General features: G+C 35.2%; 2 protein-coding genes across 3 annotated transcripts in view; one reads left to right on the forward strand and one right to left on the reverse strand.

Annotated features, from left to right (window-relative positions):
* The window catches only part of LOC111147011 (integrator complex subunit 6), an 87,126-nt gene extending 65,913 nt beyond the window's left edge, over nucleotides 1-21,213 (forward strand). Inside the window, exons 8-18 of the mRNA XM_022502855.1 lie at nucleotides 3,933-4,085; nucleotides 4,213-4,345; nucleotides 5,711-5,805; nucleotides 6,799-6,909; nucleotides 7,928-8,143; nucleotides 10,485-10,611; nucleotides 11,436-11,578; nucleotides 11,773-12,004; nucleotides 17,693-18,064; nucleotides 19,167-19,260; nucleotides 21,061-21,213. Of these exons, the coding sequence (XP_022358563.1) occupies nucleotides 3,933-4,085; nucleotides 4,213-4,345; nucleotides 5,711-5,805; nucleotides 6,799-6,909; nucleotides 7,928-8,143; nucleotides 10,485-10,611; nucleotides 11,436-11,578; nucleotides 11,773-12,004; nucleotides 17,693-18,064; nucleotides 19,167-19,260; nucleotides 21,061-21,154 (1,770 nt within the window). The 3' untranslated portion in view covers nucleotides 21,155-21,213. The remainder of the gene's footprint in view (nucleotides 1-3,932; nucleotides 4,086-4,212; nucleotides 4,346-5,710; nucleotides 5,806-6,798; nucleotides 6,910-7,927; nucleotides 8,144-10,484; nucleotides 10,612-11,435; nucleotides 11,579-11,772; nucleotides 12,005-17,692; nucleotides 18,065-19,166; nucleotides 19,261-21,060) is intronic.
* Nucleotides 21,214-24,767: 3,554 nt separating this feature from the next.
* LOC111147013 (serpin family E member 3) overlaps nucleotides 24,768-26,269 on the reverse strand; it is a 30,624-nt gene continuing 29,122 nt past the window's right edge. Inside the window, exons 6-7 of one of the 2 annotated variants that reach the window (XM_022502856.1) lie at nucleotides 25,733-25,819; nucleotides 24,768-25,176 (exon numbers count right to left, since the gene is read on the reverse strand). In XM_022502856.1, the coding sequence (XP_022358564.1) occupies nucleotides 24,938-25,176; nucleotides 25,733-25,819 (326 nt within the window). In that variant the 3' untranslated portion in view covers nucleotides 24,768-24,937. Of the gene's footprint in view, nucleotides 25,177-25,563; nucleotides 25,820-26,269 lie in introns of those variants that run through there. The other variant, XM_022502857.1, reaches the window with a different exon arrangement.

Below are 26,269 nucleotides of genomic sequence, written 5' to 3' on the forward strand. Positions count from 1 at the left end.
ACCTCCCCTCTGGCCATCAGTGTGTTCTCTGTAGTTAAAGAGTGTTTCTTGTATTCTCTTTCTTGTTTTCCCCTTTGTTCATTTGTTTTGTTTCTTAAATTCCACATACGGGTGAAATCATGTGGTATTTGTCTTTCTCTGAATGACTTACTTTGCTCAGCATTCACTCTTAGCTACTTCCATGTTATTCACATGGCAAGATTTCATTTTATGACTGAATAATATTCCGTTATAATATACATATACCATATCTTCTTTATCCATTCATTAATCGATGGGCACTGGGACTACTTCTGTGTCTTGGCTATTATAAATAATGCTGCTGTAAACATAGGAGTGCATCTATCCCTTAGAATTAGTGTTTTTGTATTCTTTGGATAAATACCCACGTGATTGCTGCATGGTAGGGGAGTTCTATCTTTAACTTTTTGAGGAACCTCCATACTGTTTTCCACAGTGGCTATACCAGTTTGCATTCCCTCCTGTAGTGCACCGAGTTGAAACCTTTAAATCTATATCACCTCTTCAGGGCAATATTTATTTATTTGTACTCTATACATATTTCCTCTATTTATTAGGGATTTAGTGAAGTGGTATGTGAAATTAAGGCTTTATAGGAAGTGTTCTTTTATTCCTTTTCTTTTTTCTGATTGAATCATCATAGTTTTTAAAATCTGGCCTTTCTAGAGAAGCTCTTAATTTCTTTAGTCATTTTACTTTCTCTTCTGGAGCCCTTTTACCTTTTATAGAACAGATACCTTATTTATATGAAATATTGTCTTGTTGGTTGTTCATTCTGTTGTATTTTAACACCTATAGGAGTATGTGTAGTACTTGTTGAGTCCTAATAGAAGGAAATCTAAAACCAGTGTCACAGGCATTATCTGTTAACATTGCTCTAGTGGTCTGTTGCAAATTGTTAGATTTTGAAGTGTGGGATTTCAGTTGGGGGAGGAAAGAATATGAGGGCTTCTGGATGGCTCAGTCAGTTAGATGTCAGCTTTTGGCTTGGGTGGTGGTCCTGGAATCCTGGCATGGAGCCCCGCACTGGGCTTCCTGCTTAGTGAGAAACCTGCTTCTTCCTCTCTCTGCTGCTCTCCCTGCTTGTGCTCTCTCTCTGTTTCTCTGTCAAGTAAATAAATAAAATCCTAAAAAAACAAGTATGGAAGTCAAAATGAGTAAAGTGTATTTAGAGGAATGAGAAATAGCTGAGTATAGGTGGATCATAACATGTGTGTGGGACATTGAGAGTATTACATAAACCAATTGGCTCATGACTTTAAATGCAAGGTTAGGGGATTTGAGCTTTTCTCACTTCAGTGGGGTTCACAGAATAGGTGAAGATGTTTTTAAAAGAGTGCTGCTTTAGGAAATTTAATCCGGTTGTTTTCATCTGCAGCAGAATTAGGAGATGAGTTGGATGGTAAGCAGGTTATCTAGACGGCTATTGCTAGGATTCATGTAAGAGATTTTAAGAGAATGAATTAAGATGATTGAAGAGAGAATCATAAGAAAGAGACAATATTGGAAAGAACTGGCAAAGTTAACTGAAGAATATTAGAGGGGAAATGAAGTTTTTATAAATAATAGTATTCAAATAAGATGTATTGATACTGAAATTAAATGTGATTTGTTAAGAGACTGGTTCTGAATTTATTAGATCATGGCTCCACCAGTTATTAGCTGTGTTTTGGTCAGCTATCTTCTCCACTCAATTTCCCATCAGTTAAATGGAGATAACCGCTATCTCATGAGATTGTTTGGGGGATTAAATGAAGTCATAAATGCAAAATTTTCTTTGCCAAGTTCTAGAAGACATCCTCTTCTGCTAGTACACATTTCCCCCCTTGGATCTCAGTATTTTCATTCAAAAATAAAATTGAGTTTCATCGACTGTTTCAATAAGATAGGTGTCAGGTACATATGAAATGAAGGAGCACAATATGGAGTAAAACATGGTGCTTCCCTTCTGAAATCTTAACCATTCCACAGGAAGATCAGACTAGTAAACATAATACAGAACAGTGTGCTGACTGTACTAGGTGCATGGAGCAGAGCCAGAGGAGGTGGTGCCTAACTGCCTGTATGTAATTGGAGAACAGGGCAAGAAAGGGTGCCAGGGAGGAAATCTCTTAGATGTCTTACTTGCCAGTTCAGACTTTAAAACTTTGTTTGTTTGTAATATGCAAGGGAGAAAATGATAGAGCAACCAGGAATAACGCGAAACCAGGGGCAAGAAAAGATGCTGATCTACTTGGATAACTGCAAGTGGTTAGGCATGGCTGGAGCACAGGGTATATACATGGTGTGGTGGTTGAAAGAGATAGGGACCGGATCATCAAGGATCTTTGTATATTTTTAAAGAAAAGAGTCTGGGTCCTATTTTTAGGTGATTCGTTGCTACTTTTACCAAATAATTTTAGATAGGGAAATTACATGATCATATTTATATTTTGTGGCTATGGGATTGATTGGAGGGAGCTAATTAGAGAGGTTAATTAAAAATAAGCAGTTGTACTAGTCTAGTCTGAGAAATGATGAAGGCATAAATTAGAGTACTAAGAAATAGAAGATAGAAATTTTTAGAGATGAGAATTTATTGACAGAAGGCAGTAACTAAATACTGAGCACCTGCCAAGTTTATGTGTTCTGCCTACTAGCTTAGAATTTGTGGGATTTTATCTGGCTCTTTGTGACAGTTAAATAATGAGGATAAGGAGGAGATATTAAGGATAACACGTAGGTTGTTTTTATTTTTAAAGATTTTATTTATTTATTTGAGAGAGCGAGAGAGGGATCGCGCGTGAGTGAGCGTGCACGAGCAGGGTGAAGGGCAGAGGGAGAAGCAGACTCCCTGAGTAGAGGACCTGGTGCGGGACCCCATTCCAGGACTCTTGAGATCATGACCTGAGCTGAAGGCAGATGCTTAACAGAGCCACCCAGGTGCCCCAACACCTAGGTTTTTAAAACAGGTTTTGTAGTTTGGGGGAGAAATAATGAATTGCATAATAACGTGTTGGAGGGATTTATAGAAGATTCTGGTTCTATCTAGTAGACAGATGAAGCATAAAGAAGTGAGGGAGATTTGGTCTCAACACTGGATTTGAGAGCCACTAGGGTATAGGTAGTAATGAAGTAATAAGAGCCTTTTATAGCAGCAAAATTTCAAATTATTTCTTCATAGCTCTTATTTCCTTCATCAGTCTTCAATCAGTGAGATTTTTAGGAAGGAGGCTATTGGGAGGGGAGAGCTGAGAATAGATTAACATGCCTTTTTTCTCCCCCTTACGTTACTGTGTTTTTTGTATCTTTAGATCAGGTTGTCCAAAGTAGTATGTATGTACCACAGGAATAACCAAAGGAAAACATTAGAAATTAGAATTTCTATTTATGTTTATCTTTTTCTCCTATTTTTAATATTATTTTGTTATATATTTTATTATATACCTATAAATTAACTTACAAATAATTTATAAATAAATGTATCTATGTCCTAATATATTGTGTATTCAAAAACTTTTACTAAATAAGGTATGTAATCAGTTTGGAAGTTACTACTCCATTACAAGAAATTAAATTGCCACAACTGAGAACTTAGGAAGGTTTCTGTATTAGTTATTTCTTAGATGTAACAATTAATGATTACTTACTTAATTCCAAAATTTTGCACTTTTCTGATAAATTTTAAGATCTAAAAAGATTTTTATTTTGTGTATATTTTAAAAATGCTTTGGCTTTTTCTTGTGAATGTAAAATTTCAGCATTACATTTTAAGTATTTTCTTTCAGCTTTAATAGTGCTTTCAGTAGTAAATTAAACTCTTTAACTAGCAAAATCGAGGAAATGAATAAATTCTGATAGTGAGGAATACTGAAAATTAGTTTGTTTCTTGCATTTTGTGTGAATAGTAATAATAAGACTTTCCCCTCCAGCCACCTCGCACGTCTCACCCGGTAGTGAAGTTTTCCTGTACGGACTGTGAACCAATGGTTATTGACAAATTGCCTTTTGACAAATACGAGTTGGAACCTTCACCACTGACTCAATTTATCTTGGAAAGGAAATCTCCTCAAACATGTTGGCAGGTGAGCCAAAAAACTATAGTGACTTAAAAGTTGAATGTTCTTTTAAAAAGTTAAATTGAATCAGTGATTTATAAAACATTTTGTAAAGGTCATTAAATATGTTGTCTTTACCACTCCCTTTTAACAGGTATATGTGAGCAATAGTGCAAAATATAGTGAACTTGGTCATCCCTTTGGTTACTTGAAAGCCAGTACAGCACTGAACTGTGTCAACTTATTTGTGATGCCTTACAATTACCCAGTCCTTCTTCCTCTTTTAGGTAAGTATTCTTGTTCTGTTTTCTGTGGCTCAGCATACATACAAATTTTCCTCAAAACAGAGTTTGGGAACATCCCTTTGTAAGTTCTCATGTCTTGTGAAAATTAATGGAACTGTTTTTAACTCTGAAATATTGAACCCCTACTATCCAAGGTGGTTTTAAAGCAACCTGTGTATGTCTGTGGTAAATTGAAAGTCATTGTCAAAACACCTTTGGTTCTATAAATTGTTGAAGATACTGTGTTTTAAATTTTAAATATTCTAAGTTTTCTGCAAGTTAATTTCTTACATGGTTAGAATTGGTAATACATAGGCTTTGTATTTGGTGAACAAGACATTTTGTAGAAGCATATATTTATAAATCTGAGTGTATTTTCTTTCTTTCTAAGAATTTACCTGTACTTTAATTTTCATTTGGCAAATATTTTTCTAAATGAATGAATTTATTCTAAAACATTGTAATAAAAGCCTAAAGTTAGTTTCTGGGGATCCTCTGGCTATAATTTTTGAGCAGTACTATTGGAGAAGACTAATTTCCCTCCATGGAACCACATCAGATTTAAGTTATAGTCAAAATATTAGGTATATTTTATAGAAAATATTGTGCATACTTTGCTTCTGTCCTCAAATCTATTTTGTGTCTAAATGTAGATAGTATATAGATTTTCTTGTGTATTTTCTGATTCTGCCTTTATTGTTACATGAAATACTGTTACTTGAAACACATGATTGGCATCTATTTTTTTTTTTTAAAGATTTTATTTATTTATTTGAGAGAGAGAGATCCCAAGTAGGCAGAGAGGCAGGCAGAGTGAGAGGGGGGAAGCAGGCTCGCTGCTGAGCAGAGAGCCCGATATGGGGCTTGATCCTGGGACCCTGGGATCATGACCTGAGCTGAAGGCAGAGGCTTTAACCCACCGAGCCACCCAGGTGCCCAGCTGGCATCTTTTTATGTTTAAAATAGTATCACTCCATAAGTGACTCTTAATCTCACAAAACAAACTGAGGGTTGCTGCGGGGATGGAGGTTGAGAGAGTGGGGTGGGATTTTGGACATTGGGGAAGGTATGTGCTATGGTGAGTGCTGTGAAGTGTATAAACCTGGTGATTCACAGACCTGTACCCCTGGGGATAAAAATATATGTTTATAAAAAATAAAAAATTTAAAACACTCAAAAAAAATGGTATTATTACTCAAAATGGCAGAACTAAAAATTGTGCCCCTTTTAATTTTGTTAAAAACTTGATGTCTGATGTTACTGTCTTACAAATAAGAAAGGGGACTTTAAAAATGAAATGTATTTGACTTGATTTTCATGTGTGAAAACAATTGATGATGATAGTTTGTTCACATTATACATTTATAGATGACTTGTTTAAAGTACATAAAGCAAAACCAACATTGAAATGGAGACAGTCGTTTGAAAGTTATTTGAAGACAATGCCTCCCTACTATCTTGGGGTAAGAATGTTATTGTTAAAAATAGAACTTGTTATAAAATTTTACATTATGGTTATGGTTTACTGTAGGTATTAAAACTTATTTGTTGCTATTATAGAATGTACAGAATATGCAAATGTTGTGAACATTGACCAATGTCAATGACCAAAGCAGATGTAATGGGAAAGAAAGGTTTCAGTGATTTGCATGATGATGACAGTAATGATCATGATAACGTATATATAATGCATACATTAGGCCTGATATTATGCTAAGCATTTTACATTTATTAACCTCATTAGTTTTTGATACAATGTTCTATTAACCTCATTTAATTTATATAGTAACCCTATGAGGTAGAAATTATGATTTCTGTTTCACCGATGAGGAAACTAAGGTACTAACTGATTAAATAATTTGTCCAAGTCTACATAGCTAATGTGTGGGAGACTAGAATTTAATCCCAGGCAGCTTGGCTTTTAGAATAGCTCCAATTGTTGTACTCCCTTGTTAAATTGCAGTTTTATAACTATTTTTCTTTAAGGGTATTTTCTTTAATATATATATATATATATATATATATAAAATATATATAATAAGGGTATTATACAGAGCTAGTGAATGGTTGAGCCATAACCCACACAGTTACCCAAGGTAGAAATCTTCCATTTTTCTTGTGTCCTTTTCACGTCTTACTTTCTACCAACTCTCCCTCTGTGATGAGTCTCCTGCCCATTTCTTCCAAACTTAGTATCTCCAGTGATACTAAGGAGTCTAGGACTTTACCTTTCCTGTCCCAGGTTTTGTTAAAATATAGCCTCTAATCCTTTTTAAGTATTTCAAGCTAGCTTTTGTACCACTGGCAAACATTTTACTGAAATACTAATATGATTATGTTACTCTCTTATTGAAAAAAAGAAATTTTTTTGAAGAAATCTTCAAAACTGACAATACATGTAGTCTTAACCTTTTTGACAAGTTTAGGATTGAGTGATGTTTTCTCTTTTCCTATAGCCTTTGAAGAAAGCTGTTAGAATGATGGGAGCACCTAACCTAATAGCAGACAGTATGGAATATGGACTTAGTTACAGTGTCATTTCATACCTCAAAAAATTGAGTCAACAGGTAATGTTAAGAAGTAGAGCCATTAAGTATTTTGAATGGTTTTGGCTAAGATGCTTAACAGGTGGTCCTAATGGAATTAGGTTGTATTAATATATTATGTTTTAAAGCTACATATATCATATATTAACATAATTCAGTCTCAAGTACATGGTGTGCTGTGTTTTGGAAGGTTAATTTGAAATAATAATTCCTAATTTATGGAAATGGCTTTATTATTGTGGTCCTAGATTTTCTACCACTGAAAATTTATGTTTTCTTTTGAGAAATTTGTGTTAGAAAGTTGTTTCTCTTAGACAAAAATCAGTTTCTTTTGCTTTATGTTTTAAAACCTATAGTTCTTTTTCTTTCAAAAATGGAAGTTTCTTTTGAAGTATTTGTAAAAAACACTGTATTTTATAGTCATTTTGAATATAAATCACATTAATATTTATTCTGGTAGTCAAGCAGTATACAGTTAGACTGCCAAGATATTAAGACCATATAAAATACATTATTTTTCTAGTACTTCTACCACCTGTACTTTAACTGCTCATGGAGATGTAGGTTGGATAGAGTCAAAATATTGCTACTTGCTTTCCAGTGAAAAGCTACATCATTTTTGTTATACCTATGAACATTTAGTTATGTGCTAATAAGAGCGTCTTTAAATAAATACTGATGAGTTATTTTTTCTGATTTTATATGATCTCTGAATTGGAAATCCATATTTTTATTTAGGGTTCACTTACATTTCATGGTTTAAATATAGTGGGTACTAGTACATAAAAATAAATTGAAGTTGTTTTTGTTTGTCCTTCTCCAAAAGGTTATAATTTAAATGATTTAAAACTGTAAGACATTTTTATTTAAACTCTCTTTAGTTTACCAAGAACTTGACATGACCTATGCTACTTGAGTTTATAATTACATACATACTTTTTATAACATAAATACTTAATTTATAGAAGACCAAAACTATTAGTATTTAATTTACTAATTTAGATTATGTCAAAACTAAATCTTACTATTTTTATTTTAGGCCAAAATAGAATCTGATCGAGTCATCGGCTCTGTAGGCAAAAAAGTAGTACAGGAAACTGGAATTAAAGTCCGAAGCCGATCACATGGCTTATCAATGGCTTATAGGAAGGATTTTCAACAGTTGCTCCAGGGGATTTCAGAGGATGTTCCTCACAGACTGCTAGACCTTAACATGAAAGAGTACACTGGCTTCCAAGTTGCTTTGCTCAATAAGGTAATAGTTATGTGAATTTTTAGCACTGCTCTAGTTATATTCTATGGTATTGTTGAATAAATCAGATTTTCCATTGATTGATAACTTAGTTTGTCCCAACTTCAGAAGTACTTCTGTACCTCTGAAGAATAATGATCATTAATACTATTATTGAATCATAGAGTTTTAGAATTAAGACATTGTGCATGCTGAATGGATGAATAGGTGGACTGATGAGTAAACCAACCCATTCATTTTATAGATGAGAAAACAAATGGGGTGCCTGGCTCACTCAGTTGGTAGAGCATGCCCCATTTTGAGTATAAAGATTACTTAAACAAAAAAAAAACAAAAAAAGGCAAGAAAGAAAACAGAGGCTTAAAGATTGCCTGAAGTTACTTAGCTAGTCTTACAGTTTGCTGAAGTTTGGTACTTACACTGATGACCTTGGGTACATAGCATGGTCCTAAAATGCTTTATGAATATTCATTATTAAAAAGATCTTCATTCCAGTGGCCTTTTTGGTAGAAAGAGATAAGCTGATCTAAAATTTATATGGAAATTTTAAAGCTCCTAGAATAGCTTAAAACAGTTTTGCAAAATAATGAATTTAGAATACTTGTACAGTCTAATTTTGAAACTTACTGTAAAGTTGTAGTAATCAGGGACGCCTGGGTGGCTCAGTTGGTTAAGCAGCTGCCTTCGGCTCAGGTCATGATCCCAGCATCCTGGGATCGAGTCCCACATCGGGCTCCTTGCTTGGCGGAGAGCCTGCTTCTCCCTCTGCCTCTGCCTGCCATTCTGTCTGCCTGTGCTCGCTCTCTCTCCCTCTCTCTCTGACAAATAAATAAAATCTTTAAAAAAAAAATGAAATCATTAAAAAAAAAAAGTTGTAGTAATCATCAGCATGTTGTATTGTTGGTATATGGGTAAACATATAGATCAGTAGAACAGAAGAGAGTCTAGAAGTAGACACTCACACATGTAGTCAATTTTTAACAGAGGTGCCAAAACAATTCAGTGGGTAAGAAGATAATCTCTTCAGAAATAGTGCTGGAACAGTTGGATACCCATATTCAAAATAATAAATTTGACCATTATCTCACATTACTTGGAAGTGCTTATGGTCTGAAATGTAAGAACTAAAACTATAAACTTCTAGAAGAAAACAGGAGAAAATCTTTATGACATTGGGTCAGGAGTCATTGAAGATTTCTCAAATACAGCACAAAAAGCACACAAAAAAACTTGATAAAGTTCATTAAAATGTAAATTTTTGTCTACAAAAGAAATTTTGTAAAATGAACAGGCAAGCTACAGCCTGGGAGAAGAGTATATATAGAACAAAGTATTTGCAGCACAATATGTAAAGAACTACAACTTAGTGATAAAAAAATAAACATCTAATAAAAAGTGGGCAAAATCTTTGAGAAGATACTTCACCAAATAAGATACATGAATTTAAACGCACATAAAAAGTTGCTATACCTTAATGGCCATTAGGGAAATGCAAATTAAAACTATAATGAGATCCCACTTCCCACCCACTAGAATGGCTATATTTGATATATAACCAGCAGTTCTACTCAAAGGTGTCTACCTACATGAAAGAAGTGAAGATAGTTGTCCATATAAAGGCTTTGTATGCAAATGTTCATAACAGCTTTATTCATAATCACCAAAAACTGAAAACTGTTCATCCATTGGAAAATGGATAAAGATAGACTATATCCACAGAATGGACTACTACTCTGCAGTAAAAAAGAACAGACTACTTATACATTAATAACCATAGATGAATCTCAAAGCATCATCCTTAGTGAAAAAAGCCAGATAGAAAAGATTTGATACAGCAAATGCATTTATAAAGTGGAATGTAGGGTGACAGGAAGCAGATCAGTGGATGCCTGGGGATAGGAAAATTGATTGACAACAAATGGACACGAACAACTTTTCTGGGGTGATGGAAGTGTTCTTAAACTGGATTGTGGTGATGGTTTCACAATTGTAAATTTACTGACACTTGTCAAACTGTATACCTAAAATGGGTTAATTTATTGTATGTGAATTATACATCAAAGCTATGTTTCTTGGAAATTCGTTTTATATTTACTTCCCTTAGCCAGAATATATAGCAAAATCTTGAAAGAGGTGAATTTATTTGATTGAACTTAACTACCAGTTTTGATCTTCTGGTTCCTAAAATAATACATTAAGATTGCATCATAATTCTTTATTATATTTTTAAAACTAATGAGACTTGTATATCTTATTTCCAAACCTATACTGCAGGCTAGAGACTTTAGTCTCTTTTAATTTTATATTAAAAATGAAAAATAAATTTGTCTTTGTTTTTCAATAGGATTTGAAACCGCAGACATTTAGAAATGCGTATGACATACCAAGGCGGAATCTTTTGGATCACTTAACAAGGATGAGATCTAATCTTTTGAAGAGCACCCGCAGATTTCTTAAAGGACAGGATGAAGGTTAGATCATGGTTTTAAATAATGGTATTTCTTTCGTGAATTTCTTTCTTTATGTTGAAAAAACATGGTATATTAATCTAGCTTTTAAAGAATTACTATAGTAGTATTACATTTTCTTTGTAAATTCAAACAAATGAAATAAGTACTAAGTCATCCCTGATTCTCGACATTTTTTTCTATCATCACTGTTGTCCCAAATTCTTTCTCCCGGAGGTGACAACCTTTGTTAGCAGCTTAGTTTCTCTTTAAAGACTTTTTGTTCATGCATTAACACACACACAAAATCATTTTCTTGTGATACACTGGTATCTGTTGGTTTGACTCAGTTGGCCCGTACACGTTCTGTTCCTTTAGCTGTTTCCATGGCATGTACTACAAATCAAGTCAGATGAGAATTTAACTCTTGGCCATCTCTGATGTAAGCATTCCAACTATAGCTTTATATAAAAAGGTTATGTGTGATACATCTTCTTTGTAAATTTTCCTATATTTAAATTCTTAATTGGAATAGAGAAGAAGAATTCCTTTTCATGGCAATGTTAACACGTATTGCTTATTTTGCGCACTCAAGTTAACTGCAATGTTTTTGCTTTGTTTAGAAGATAAAATCAATTCTTTTAAATTTTATTTTAAAAATTTTAAAAAGACTTCATTTTTGTCACAATATTTGTAGTGACAACACACTAATTTAACATATATGGTAAGGGAAGACTTCCTAGAATAACACTAGGTAGCATTCATATGTAAGAGGATATTATTTGATAATTAAACAGTGTTGTTTTAGTGAGGCTAACTTTCTTTGTTGCTCTCTTCTATTTGAAAAGATCAAGTGCACAGTGTTCCTATAGCACAAATGGGGAATTACCAGGAATACCTCAAGCAAGTACCTTCTCCACTAAGAGAACTTGATCCTGATCAGCCTCGAAGGTTGCATACATTTGGCAACCCCTTTAAGCTAGATAAAAAGGTAAACTTAAAATGTTCCACTGTATAATTCATTTGTGGATTTAACAGTTCTTAATTTAACTAAAGTGAGCTACTTTTCTTGGTAGACTAATAAATATCAACATAATTATAGTTGCTCTAATGGGGATTGGCATTAGTTATACCATTTAAAGACTGTATGTAAACCGAGGGAAATTATATTCTTTTTTGTTATAGGGTATGATGATAGATGAAGCAGATGAATTTGTGGCTGGACCTCAAAATAAACATAAACGACCTGGAGAACCAAATATGCAAGGGATCCCTAAAAGACGTCGCTGTATGTCTCCACTACTAAGAGGCAGACAACAGAATCCAGTTGTGAATAATCATATTGGAGGAAAAGGACCACCTGTACCTATGACTCAAGCACAGCCAGATCTTATTAAACCCCTTCCTCTTCATAAAAGTAAGAGTTTTTACAAAAAACATTAGTGCTGCTTTTTGTCTCTTCGTGGGGAAGGGATTTTTTAATTATAGAAAATATTGAGTGTCTAGAAAAGATACTTGTTTCTTCTAAATTAGCATGTAATCATTTTATGTCTTTTTAAAGAACAGTTGTTGGATATTTCATATATTTATTATGCTTGATTATAGCTAGATGATCTAAATATCATTTACAAGTTTGAAGTATTTCAGAATAACAGTATTAAAGGGAGATTATCAATACCCACAGAAAGATGGTTTTCAGTTTCAGGTTAATTCAGCCACTAATTATTATATATATATATATATACTATTGTAAACAGTGCTAGGCATTGAGGTATAGCAGTGAATGAGACAGTAGTGATCTCTGCCTTCATTGATAATGAGTAAGGAAAGACAGTCATTGAATGTTTCATTAGAAGTGTGATGCATGTTATAAAAGGGAAGTCAGGTATGTTTTGGAAGCATGTGGTAAAAGGATTCATCTTAGTTTGTGGGGTCAAGACCCTTTACTGAGGAAGTTAGGTTTAAGCCAACATTTGAAGGGTGAATGGGAATTGTTTTGCAAAAGCTGTGCATTTGGTAGTAGTGCTAAGCAGTTTTGCTACTTGCTACTATATGCTACAGTAGTAGTGTAAGAAGAATATGTGCAAATGTATACACTAAAGAGAAGGGATTAAGGGAACTGAAAGAATCTTAGTATAGCAAAGGTATTGGGAATGAGATGAGGTAAGAAATTAAAGATAGGCTGAGGCCAGAGCATGGAGGGCCCTGGAGGCCATTGTAAAGATTGTAGACTTTAAGGACAATGAGAATCTTTGAAAGGTTTTGAAGAGCTAGTGACCTGATCTGATTAGAATTTTATAAAGACCAGGCCAACTGTACTGTGTGAAATATTGTTAGGGAAGAACAAGAATGGATTTAGGGGAACCCTTAGTGAATTAATGATTGCATTAATTATTGGTAGTGATCATTTGTAGTTTATAACATCTTAACTGGAGAGAAACCAAATATTCTATACCTCCTGATGGAATTATACAGTACTACTTTTGAAGTACTCTTACCACAAAAAAAAAGGAGAAAGACACTGAGCCTTATTAATCTGATCAAGCTTCTAGATCTAACTACCAGTTTATAGGAAATACAAAGGATACAGAAACAAATGACAAAACAGGGATATAATTAGCATAATCTGGATTGTGGAAAACTATAGGACCAAGAATATGGGGTCTGTATGTTTCCAGAAAAAAATGCATAGCAAAAAGAGAGGTTACAGAAGGATCTTACAGATTAAATGGTAGTTAGAAGACATATAAACTAATTACAATGTACAGGGCCTGATTTGGACCCTGAAACAAAATCAGAGTTTCCCTACAGATAGAAAATGTGCAAGGTAATTAGATTAGGGACATTGATAGGATATTTGATGTTGTTAAATAATTATTATGGATGCACAGAAACTAGGAAACCCAGGGAAGAGCTAATGACTTGGCAGTGGAGTTTCAAGAAAAACATGTATTTGAGAAATACTTGGATGTACCAGTAAAGACTTCGTGATGATGGACCGGATATTGGAGCCAGGGCAAGAGAGGAGTTGAGAGATGCTGAATAGATAAGGATGAAAGAGTGGAGTGGAAGGAGAGAGGATGAGTGAGTTTAGAGGCACCCACTAAATAGCCATGTGGAGATCCTTAGGTAGAAAATGGGTATTTTAGTTTAGACCTCGGAAGAAGAGACTGGGAAAAAGAGAGAGTTGCAGGAGGCAGTCTTAACCTCCTTGGAGTGAATTAAATCACAGCAAGGGAAACAATGAGAAGCAGCAGCCTAGAGCAGAACTTTGAAAGTGCCAAAGTTAAGGAGAGAAATAAGGTTCAAAAAAGGAGATTAAGAGGGAAGAATCCAAGAAATAAGGAGATGAGAAGAATTTGGCATCATGAGAGCTAAAGGGAAAGAGAATTGAGTGGTTAGCAGTCTCAGATACTTACATGGATTGGTCCAGAGGATTGGAAAGGTTCTGATGGCCTTTGGCCACCTTAGCACGAGCAATTCTGATGAAATAAAGAGGACAAAACACTGACGAAGTGGTTTGAGGAGTGAAAGATGAGAAAATGGAGACAATGAATGTAAGACAACCCATTTAAGACATTTAGCTGTGGGGAAAATTGGACAGCTATATATAGAAGAAGGAAACTTGAGCATTCTTTTAACACCATATACAAAGATAAACTCTAAATGGATGAAAGATCTCAGTGTGAGGGAGGAATCTATCAAAATCCTAGAGGAGAGTAAAGGCAGTAACATCTTTGGCATCGGCCACAGCAACTTCTTTTATGTCATGTCTCCAAGGGCAAGGGAAGCAAAAGCAAAAATGAATTTTTGGGACTTTATCAAGATAAAAATCTTCTGCACAGCAAAGGAAACAGTCAGCAAAACTAAGAGGCAACCCACAGAATGGGAGAAGATATTTGCAAATGACATTACAAATAAAGGACTGGTATCCAAGATCTATCAAGAATTCTCAAACTCAACATCCAAAAAACAATTGAGTCAACAAATGGGCAGAAGATACGAACAGACACTTCTCCAAAGAAGACATACAAATGGCTAACAGACACATGAAAAAATGTTCATCATTAGCCATCAGGGAAATGCAAATCAAAACCACATTGAGATACCACCAGTTAGCATGGCAAAAAATTAACAAGACAGGAAACAACAAATGTTGGTGAGGATGCAGAGAAAGGGAATCCTCTTAACACTGTTGATGGGAATGCAAGTTGGTGCAGCCACTCTGGAAAACAGTATGGAGGTTCCTCAAAAAGTTGAGAAATAGAGCTACCCTATGACCCAGCAATAGCACAACTGGGTATTTTACCCCAAAGATACAGATGTAGTGAAAAGAAGGGGAACATGCACCCCAGTGTTCATAGCAGCAATGTCCACAATAGCCAAACTGTGAAAGGAGCCAGATGCCCTTCAACAGATGAATGGATAAAGAAGATATGGTTCATATATACAATGGAATATTACTCAGCCATCAGAAAGGATGAATACCCACCATGTGCCTCAACATGCGTGGAACTGGAGGGGATTATGCTAAGTGAAATAAGTCAAACAAAGAAAGAGTTCTCACATGGTTTCACTCATATGTTCCTTATATTCCACATATGAGATGAATCAGATGAAACCATCTTGATTCTAGATCCATGACATTATATGACATTAGGAGAAGGAAGGGGAAACTGAAGGGAGGGAATCAGAGGAATCAGAGGAAGAGACAAACCATGAGAAACTAGAGACTCCAGGAAACAATCTGAGGGTTTCAGAGGGGAGAGGAATTGGGGGATGGGTTAGCCTGGTGATGAGTATTAAGGAGGGCAGGTGTTGTAATGAGCACTGGGTGTCATATGCAAATAATGAATCATGGAACACTACATCAAAAACTAATGATGTACTGTATGGCGACTAACATAACGTAAAAAAAAAATAAAAATTTTATGTATATATAGTTGCAGAAAAACAAAGAAGTTTAAAATGCAGCATGGGGGAGATGGGAAAAGAACGATAGCTGGAAGAAGTCATGGGGTTAAAAATGGTGACTTTGCTTTGTCTTAAAGATGACAGAGTTGAGCTTGTTTAAATGCTGGTATGATGGAACCAGGAGGTAGTGGTTGAAAAAGAAGACGAGAGAAAGCATAATCAGCACAAAATCATTGGGAAGGCAGAAGGGAATGGTCCAAAGCCCAGATGAAAGAATGTTGCTTCCACTGAAGCAGATGAGTGTGGGCACAAGTGGGAAGTAGAGAAGTTCCTATTTCATGGCTCTCCTTTTCTTTCCTCTGTGAAGTTGAAGGTGACATATACTATGGAGAGGAGAGATTGGGAAAGTCAGAGATGTTAAGAGAGTGGAGAAGGTTAGAATGGTCTTTTGTGGGAGAGGGAGAAATAAGACTGCTAGGTAGTGCTAAATCCAGGGACACTTGGCTGGGTATGGTGATCACTGCAGAGCTGGATCGTATTTCTCCAGTGGTGCTCATCATTCCAAATGCAGGTCTAGGGCAAGTAGATAGAGTCATCAGGTTTGGAGTTTTGCCTGGCAGGTATCATGGGAGGACAACAGAATGAGAGAATTTAGGATGCTGATAAAAAGTAATACATTATGGGGTGTAAGTTGAATAGATAAGAAAAAGGCATTTAGAAGGTAGCATCTGATGAATAGGAGGGAGAAAATGGAGGAGTTATTGGAGTAAGAGTCTGGCTGAGTTACAGAAAAACAGCAGGAGTCCTGCTAAGAGATGGCTTATACTCCTCTATCCATGGATTTGTGAGGCAAACGAGATGAGAAATTAAAGAATTGAGAGGCCATGTTCTTGGCAGGTGATCTGCATAGACACTGAAGTCCTATATTACAGTACTTCCCAAACTTTAGTGTGTAATTGAATCACTAGGGGGATCTAGTTAAACTGCAGATTCTAATTCCTTGTTTAGAGTGGGGCTCAAGATGAGCATTTCTAGCAAACTCTGGTGCTAATACTGCTTGTATTAGACCATACTTTGTGTAGTAATGACCTAGGAGAATGCCCAAGGGACAGGGGTATAGAAGGAAGCCTGAACCAAGTTGACCACAGAGGTGTGCCTTGGAGGTCAATGAGGCTAGTGATAAGAAGAGAGGGGATGAGCAGAGTGGCATAGTTGAGCCCCGAAAGAGCCAGAGTGTTGTAAGAGTGTATGGAGAAAGGATCTTGAAGTGGCACTAGAAGGTGAAGGAGTAGGTGACTCCACATCCTTATTTTAAGTCTGTGGAGAGTGTTTGAGAGAAAGTAATTTCTATTTCAGGTCTGAAAATTTCAGTGTCTTGGCCAGAGAGCTGGGTTTCAGTTAAAGCTGGAGTTGTAGAGAATATTCAGGAAAATATGCAAATCATGGGAGGGGATTTAGAGAGGAAGTCAGAAGTCTTAAGGGATTTTTGTGGGAATGAGTTTACCTTTTGGACAGTAAATGAGGGAAGTAGAGGTGACTTTAGCTAGTGTCCTGAAGTTTGGTGAGTAGTCAGAGAACTTCTAATTCAGCAACTTTCTGGAGGGGGGAGCAGAGTTTGCAAGCTTTTTTTTTTTTTTAAGTCTAGTAAGTAATCTGATGGGCTGCTGTGGGCACCAGGCTCTTCTGTGTTGCTTGAGTAACAAAGACTGGATGGGTGGTTATAAGAAGAGAGTATACTGTAAAGTGATCTGTTTGGTGGTGTGTTCCCTGCAGAGTATTGAACGGTTTGGACTTCCTGTGTTTACTTTTGTCTCTGAATAGTAGTATGTGTATAAGGCAGAGGTCTGTTGGAATGAGCTAAGGCTCTCTGTATATTTCTCTAAAGCATTAGAAATCTACTTGTTCAGTAAAATCGCCATAGAATAAAACAGAGAACTAAAAGTTGGCTTGAAATTGTCTTTTATTTTTTTTTTCCTAAGGGCAAAAGTTATACAGAATTTGTAACTAGTATAAATGTTTCATGTTGAATTCTGCCATCTCTTTGGCAGAGCTTATTAAGAACATGTAGTATTTATTAATTTGCATCCATCAAGGAGATTAGTTGTGATTTGCTATAATATTATTTGTAGCTTTTTTTTACTGTGTTCTTTGCAGTTGGCTCACATCATTTTTTTTCTTATCTTTTTTTTAGTTTCAGAGGCCACTAATGATTCGACAGTAGATGATGTGGTTGAAAATCATGTTGCAGACCAACTTTCATCAGATATTACACCAAATGCTATGGATGCTGAATTTTCACCTTCTTCTCCAGCCAATTTACTAGAACGACCAACCAATCATACAGAGGCTCTTGGTCATGACCATTTAGGAACTAATGACCTCACTGTTGGTGGATTTTTAGAAAATCATGAGGAACCAAGAGATAAAGAACAGTGTCCTGAAGAGAATATACCAGCATCTTCACTCAACAAAGGAAAGAAATTGATGCATTGTAGAAGCCATGAAGAGGTCAACACTGAACTAAAAGCACAAATAATGAAAGAGATCCGAAAGCCAGGAAGAAGTATGTATAATTAGAGGCAAACCTCCTATTTGATTTCTGTTTGTGCTCAGAGAAGAGTCAGATTAACTAAAAAACAGATTGATTCTAGATCAGTGACGAACAATGTATGAGATATAGATATATAGATATAGATATATAAAAGATTTGGTTCTTTATTCAACCTACAAACACTAAATATTTGCTATATCCAAAGTATTATGGTGTAGATATGGTAAGCAGGAGGGACTGAGAGCGGAGCTTAAAGAACACACAGATAAATTGCACACAGTTCCTACCATGACAGGGACCTGGAGTCCTGAGTATTTTTCTACATAGCAGCTGCAGTTAAATGTAACAGCAAACCCAAAAGGATGGAGTGAATATTAGATGACTTCAGGTCTGTGAAGTTCCTGGCATAGTATCTACTACTGCCTTTAAGGTTTAAACTATGAGAGTGACCAGGGATATGTTTAAGCAAAAAAAAAAAAAAAAAAACACAGAAGTTATAAAAGCTGTCTGTTACATGAATACTAAAGAACTTTGTGGGATAAAATTTCAATATTGGCATTCATTCAAAAGATGTTGACAGATCACCTGCTATGATGATACAGTGACCCACGGGTGGTTCAGAAGTGGGTAAGACAACCCTTGCTTATAGTCCTTGGCAGAGTTTTTGAAATTTTGAAAATTTGAAACTGAAATAGCACTTTTACCTGTTTCTCCCACCCCTCCATTTGCCCCTCCCTACCATGGAACTGTAGTTTAGAATTTGAATTACAAGGATGGAGGCACCTTGCTTCTTTTTCAGTGGCACTATCAGGAAGCTCTTCCTCTATTTTTCTAAGCTTTGTGTTTGATATCTTCATGGGAACTTTTACCAAGAACACAGCTTAACAAGTTATTTTGTCTTTGCTGATATATGAAATATATATTTTATACACACACACACACACACACACACACACACACACACACACACATATGATTCTTAGTCGTGAAAATTTTATGTGGAATGTCTTGGTTTCATGTAGTATATCTTGATATAGAAAGTGCAGTAGAAAAATACTGAATAAGAGTGTGTAGAAAAGCCACTTAAATTTTTCTTTTTGCTTCTCATTTTAAGAATATGAAAGAATCTTCACGTTACTGAAGCATGTGCAAGGCAGTTTACAAACAAGACTAATATTTTTACAAAATGTCATTAAAGAAGCATCAAGGTAAAGAATTTATTGCACATTTTGAAATGATTATGAAATGAGTTTCCAGCTTACAGTTAATATTTTAATAATACCTATTCTGTACTTGTGGTATTTTGCATATATATGACACACCCATGTGTATAGAAGTTCTTCTTCTTTTTTAGTTTATTGAAAGAAGCTCAATAAACTAAAAACAGCCACAAAATTCTTTGCCAATTTTGGACTTTTTCCTCCCTATAGATTATAGATATTTGTATAATTCTCATTTATCCTACTCTGACTTTTTGGGGTCTTTGTATTTTTTAGCCTTTAATTTTTCTCCTTTGTATATTTGGATTATAGTTAATATTAATCAGTGATTAGAAATAACCTTGAGGGGCACCTGGGTGGCTCAGTGGGTTAAAGCCTCTGCTTTTGGCTCAGGTCATTGATCCCAGGGTCCTGGGATCGAGCCCCGCATTGGACTCTCGCTCGGCAGGGAGCCTGCTTCCTCCTCTCTCTCTCTGCCTACTTGTGATCTCTGTCTGACAAATAAATGAATAAAATCTTCAAAAAAAAAATAACCTTGAAAGACAATATTTGGATGCAGTTCATTTGTACACGGGAAAACGTGTAATTAAGGGGAGCAGAGTTGGACAAATGGGCCTTATTCTAATTGCTTCAGTAGCCCAGGATTATGTACTTTAATACAAAGAATGTGGATCAAGATTATAAATGGTAACTATGAAGTGCAATTAACTGGAAATTGTAGTTGTGAGTTTAGGGAGTACAAAAAACATTTATTTTTCTTTTAATACTTCTTTAGTATTTTAAGAAAACTTAGTGTTTATCCGACCTTCTAAATATACCCACCCTTTAATGGTTGCCCATTTTCTTCCATGGTACGCATAAAGGTATTTTTAGATAGAGCAGTTAATTTTTTTCTTTTTTTGGAGTGGTAGAGCATAGGCCACTTTGAAGGTTCAAGATAAGGCCATAACTTTTCATGTTATTTATTTTGAATATTTAACCTATTCTTTTCTTTATGTAACATTTTATCAACTCAGACTTCATCATAGATCTAGCTGTATTCCTGGTGCTTGCCCTCTACTTCTGCCCCCTTTTAGGGAGATTGGAAATATGGTAGCTGTGTATATGAATTTACAAATAGAAAGGAAGTGGGTATACATTGGACAGTGAGCAGCAGCAGTATTAGTACTTATGTGGGCGAATGCAATTTTAGTCTACTGTATTAGTGAAAAAAATTTCAAATTGCCCCTTTAATGTTAAATGTTTGCTATATCCTGTAGCCACAGATACTTAATTATCCTTGATTTGCTAGCTCTCAAATTTAATAATGAAACCCAAGGGTTTTTTTAATGTTACCACCCAACTATTCATTTCTTCTTCGGTTTTGTGGGGGTTATACTCATACTTTTTTCACATTCCTTTCAAGACATTCAACTTTAAAGAGCATCAGAAGCTATGGGAGTCATTGCTTTGGGAGTCCAAATTTTTTTTGGAATATTTATAACCCTTGTAAATGTTAGGGGTTTTTTGTTTTTCTTTTTGGATGTAGAACAAATAACCTGCTTCCTAATTATACCTGGGCCTAGATTATTTGTTTCAGGAACAAACTGTAATTCTGCACTGATAAAATAATTTGCTGATCTTCAAGTGAATTTTATATATCATTAAGTTGTTTTTTTCCATTTTCATTTTCCTTTGAAAAATCTTCCCAAGACAGTTGCTGTCTTAAAAACAAAACAAAACAAATTATACTGATCTATATCCATTAAAAAGAAATTGAGAGTGCTATTACTTATTTTTTTTATACAGGTTTAAAAAAAGAATGCTAATAGAACAACTGGAGAACTTCTTGGATGAAATTCATCGAAGAGCCAATCAGATCAACCATATTAATAGCAATTAAAAGAAAACAGAATGTGGCCACTTATTTCACTATCTTCTCCAAATACAAAGTAAATACAAGACTGTTGTGATCTTGCATTCATTTTTTGACATGCATTGTTGGCTATTTGAAATACTAAGAGCAAGTCTACAGATCCTTTTTCCATCATTTTACAGTGACCTTTTCTTCATTTTGGTTTATTTTTGTAATGTGAAAAATATCACTCTAAAACACATTTTTATTTAACAAACTAAAAATATTCCTCCAAATCTCTTGCTTGTCATTGACTCTTGCGTGTCAATTTCCCTCAGGTTCTATTTTCTTAAACCAACCTTTAAAATTGTCACCTCTGTTAAGGTTGAACTTTGCCAAAAAAAATAAAAAAGAAGTTACTTTGTAATTTTTGGGGAAAAAAGCACATACATTAAAACTAGGTAATGTTTTGTATATACAGTTATTTTGGATATATTATTGTAAGTTGTACAAATGTATTTTGAAGAATATTTAAGAAAAGCACTTTTGTTATTCCATCAATAAATGCTCTATTTTACTCTTGTGTGGTTTAGGAAATAATCACATTTAAAGTAATCATTTAAAACCATCTTAAGGATAATGGAATTTTAAAGGCCTTGCTTTTTAAGCATTGGAAAAATACACCACTTGAAGTTCATATTTGTTAAAGCTAACTGTAATTACCTGTTACATAACCTGCATTGTCTTTTTACTCTGTGTTCTTAGATTTTGTTGGCCACACCAACATACTCCCATTTCTGCCTAGATAATAGAAATGATGGTATCTGGGGCAAATAGGCAGACACTTTAAAAGCTGTTTAAAAGCAGACATCTTTAATATTGGTTTCTTTAGTCCCAACACCTTTTTCCTTTTTCACTAGGATTATGGATGGCACTAAGTTGAAGCTGTTAGTTAGGGAGTTGTAAGTTTGAGGTACATCACATCTGAAATGTCTAGTCTTTAGCAGCTTACACAAGTCCCACAACAAATTGGGGGTTCAAAGAGGATCTCTTTGTTCTCCTCTGCTATTCTTATATATAAACTCTCCATTTTGTTTAGAGGCTAAATAGAAAGCAAACATTTCAGATGACTTTGCTCATTGTGCATTCCCCCTGAATTACCCAGGATAAGGAAAAACCAACACTGTTCACTGTCCACTCTCAGTCCAACATGACCTCATGTGTCTTCACTGAGGATGTGACCCTATGACCAGACTCACTCATTCACCTTTCATAGATCACTGCTGTGCCTTGTAGTGTTTTTGGGGTAACCAATAGAAAGGAAGGTTAAAATACATTTAGATTAAAAGAAGGCAAAATAAATTTATAAAATTATAGTGAAATTGATGGAATTTTAGTTTCATAATATTTGAAAATCACATACCCTTATCTTTTTACACTTTAGCAGAACATTTTTTAAATTTCAAGGGTATAGCAGAATGCAGTTGTAACTTTTTATGAAGAAAAGCATAGATGAAAGTGGAGAATATGCTTGAGATCTCTTAATTTAGGGGATTTGAAACTCTCCCAATGCTGAAGACAAATCCTGTCAAGAAAAAGAGGCATTTAATGTAATGTTACATAGTATTTTCATATGCAATTCTTTAAACCTTTTTTACCTCTACAAATACCTTTAAAGCAGGATATCATTTAATAGATGGAATTGTTAAGGTAATTACCCGAGTCACTGCTAAATTCAAGAGCTACACAAAATCCAGAATACACTGTGTGGTCTTAAATTGTCTTTATGTATATTTTGATTCTGTGATTAATAGAAGGGATTACAAGTCATTCAGATAAAAGTTCATACTTGAGAATATTTAGGAAAGGGATTCAGTCTTTCCCAATGTTTAGCAGCTTTCCTTATCAGGAAGTTCTTATTTCCATTTTAGAGATTGCTCATGAAGTAATAATCCTCTAAACCCTTCACCTTAATACATTTTTGGGGATGAACCCTAGAGGGAGTTGGGAAGAGAAAGTTTCTTCAGTCTCCTCTTTCTGTCCTTAATCTCTCTGCCATCATACTCTATAGCCTGCCTCATCCAAAACCTAGTCACAAGATTTGAAACCATTCGAGAAACTCAGGCTTAATATCCCATCTTGAAGGTTTTTTTAAATTTTAAGAAACTGGGCATATTAGTTAAATTAGTGAAATACTATAGAATTGTAAGCAAAGGGGAGGGAGGGAGTATATTTCAGGGGCATATCATGCCTCTTAGGCCCTGTAGATCACCAGTTGGCTTTAGGCTGGACAAAGGATATTCTCCAACAGTTTAATCTTGAGATTAAGATCATTCTTCTTAACGTTCCCATATGTGTCCCATTGTCAATGGATTCATTATTTGCCCTAATCAGTAAGATTTATCAGTTTGGTGTACTGAAGGTTGAGACTGATTCCTATCTCTTTAATACCCCCCTCTCACCAGAAGAATAGTCACTTTGCCTTGAATCATGTGGGCAGATACCTCCCAGAAAGAGTAAATAAACTCACAAGGACTATATGTAGATGTGCGGCGGATTATGGAATTGGTTTTGGATTAGGCTTTTATTTTCATTGTTTATTGAGGCAGTTGTGAAAACTCCTATCATTGAAATAGTGGTGTGTCCTTTACTAGTTCAAAGGTTTTACGTCATTTTTATGCAGTTGAATTCCAAAAGAGAAATTGTTCTCTTTTAACTGTCATCAACTTTTATTGGCCATCAGCTTTTGACAATGATCTTTCTGTTCACGTTTAGTCCTGTCTGTTTCTTGAGGAAGTAGAACCTGTCACTTTTTTCATCTTTCATTTTTTTGACATGTATCCTTTCTTAAGAGAGGGCTCTCTGTTGCCTGTTCTGAGTGATAAGAGACAATTTCATCTAATATATATGGGGTTGGAATGATCATGGTGAAATCCTAGGAGGATTATATTCTGTTGATGGACTTTTTCTCCCCAAATAGATTATTTCCTAGTGAATGATTATCTTCATCCTTTTTGTCACAAAAGTGTTCCTTTGATTTCTAGCACAAGTTACAGCAGTATGCAAATGATTCTCAGATAAAATGATGTTGACAGTATTTCCTTAACAATTTGTGTAAAACCTATGCGTAATTCTCATTCTAACTTTTGACCTTTTTTCTCTCCATAAATAAAAATAATGCCTGATGTTTAGTTAAAGTAGATTCACTTTTGCTTGATTTTGTTAGTCTTGTTCCATCCTATTTCTTTTTAACACATTGTTTCAACTTGCCAACAACTCTTTACTGAGAATCTCTTTTCCTTCCCAGGCTGATAAATAATTGTCGGGGGAGGGGGAACATTGAGAGGAATAATTTGAGTACTTTGTTCATTGTTGAAGCTGAAAGGACCTCTGCTTGTCCTTCTGATGTGCTAAGGCTTTGCCGGTACCATACCATCTTTAGCTTAAGACAAGATTGTATAGTGGGACTTAGAAGTACTAGGGCAAACACTTGATTTTTGTGGCATTTCAGCAAGCATAAGAAAGATCAACAAAAACTAGAAATCCTGGTGCATTCACTAGAATACTGGGGTTGCTGAGTCAGAAGGCTACTTGGAGATGCTAGTCCCCTGAGGGAACTATTTTGTCCTACAGAGATGAGAAAGCGAGGCAACAACTGGGGGAAAAAAATCAAGATCTACATTTATTTACTTTGATCTTTCTAAGTCTCCCCAGAAGCAGAAACCTGAATTTTTAAAAAACCCACGTCAACTAAAAATGAGCTGAAGGAGAAGTAAAAAACGACATGGAGGATATTAATTTTCGTTTGTAGTTATGGAACACTCCCCTTTCTCAGGATACGCGACAAGAAACTGGGAATATTGTGAAACCATAGAAACTAGCTAGAAGGAATGCTTGTTCTAGGCCACAGCGGACAAATGGGCGCTTGTTGCTAGAGAGATGGTGATATATATTTATCTGAATTCTGTCAAAAAATACTGTCCTACCTGTGTTGGGTTCTCTCAGGAAAAAGAAGAATGGCCGATCTGCTTTAAAAAAAGGAATCCGAGACCTTTTCAGTAACAACAGAGCTGCAGGAGAGAAAAAGAATAGAAGAATCCCATTGCATTTTCTATTCATTTGAGGAAAGTCACTATGAAAATTGGATATGAAGTCAGTTATATCCCTTGATTTTTGAAGAAATAAAAACATCCTAATGATAACATTTCATTGTTTAGTGTTATGCTGGGGGTACAAATGGGAAAATTAAGAAGATGTCAGAAAATTAAGGGAAATTAATGGGAAAATTAAGAAAATGTTTAGCCAACCCCGTGTCCCATTTTCAAAGTACTCCTTGGAATAAATTCCTTACTAAAGGTAATTTTCAGAATGACTTCATTCCTTATTGATGGGGATGATGGGACAAATCCTTTCAAAATGGATTTCTCTTCTCCCATCATTTTTCAAACCCTTGCTCTGTATTAACATTTTTTTTTTTTTTTTTTTGAAAATGCTATGCCATATCTGGACTTGGGGTTTTTCAGTGGGAAGGTTTAGAAATGTGAAGATTGAACTGGATAAATGTGACTAAGGCAGATAAGGGCAAGCAGTGTGACTGAGTGCTTGCCGACCCCTTTCTGAACATACCTGCGGCTGTTGATGCCTCGGTGCCTTCCTCTGAAACCTCAATCTTGGCTTTGTGGATTGCTTCAGAAACATAAAAGTCATCTTGGCCTAATCCCGGGAAATAAAAATACGAATTGCTTATTTCCATCTTTAATGCATTTAGCTTAAGGATTTGAGTGTATTTTTAAAGAATGTACTTAATTACAGTGTCCTGCTGCTTACTATAGCTAGGGAGAGATTTGTCTGGAAAATTCTTAAGCTGCAATATTTTATGTGACTTCTAAGACCTCAGATTTGGTGAATTTAATAAATAATCCCTCCCAAATTAATATATAGAGCTGTGCCCTCTTTTTAAAATAGTTTTTAAAAATAATTTCTAGTTAATACTGAAATCTTTCCTTCAGCCAGTACTTTTTAAGCTTTGTATAAGAATTGCCAGAGTACGTGTTAAAATGGATTCTGGCATCCAAGAATCTGCATTTTCAGCCAGCCTCTGAGATGATTTCCCTTGAATGTTTTCTTGGACTGCGTTTTAAGAGCCACCTTTAAATGACAGTC

Source organism: Enhydra lutris, unplaced genomic scaffold (genome assembly GCF_002288905.1).
Source record: "Enhydra lutris kenyoni isolate GAN:26980312 unplaced genomic scaffold, ASM228890v2 scaffoldscaffold15, whole genome shotgun sequence".
Taxonomy (NCBI): domain Eukaryota; kingdom Metazoa; phylum Chordata; class Mammalia; order Carnivora; family Mustelidae; genus Enhydra; species Enhydra lutris.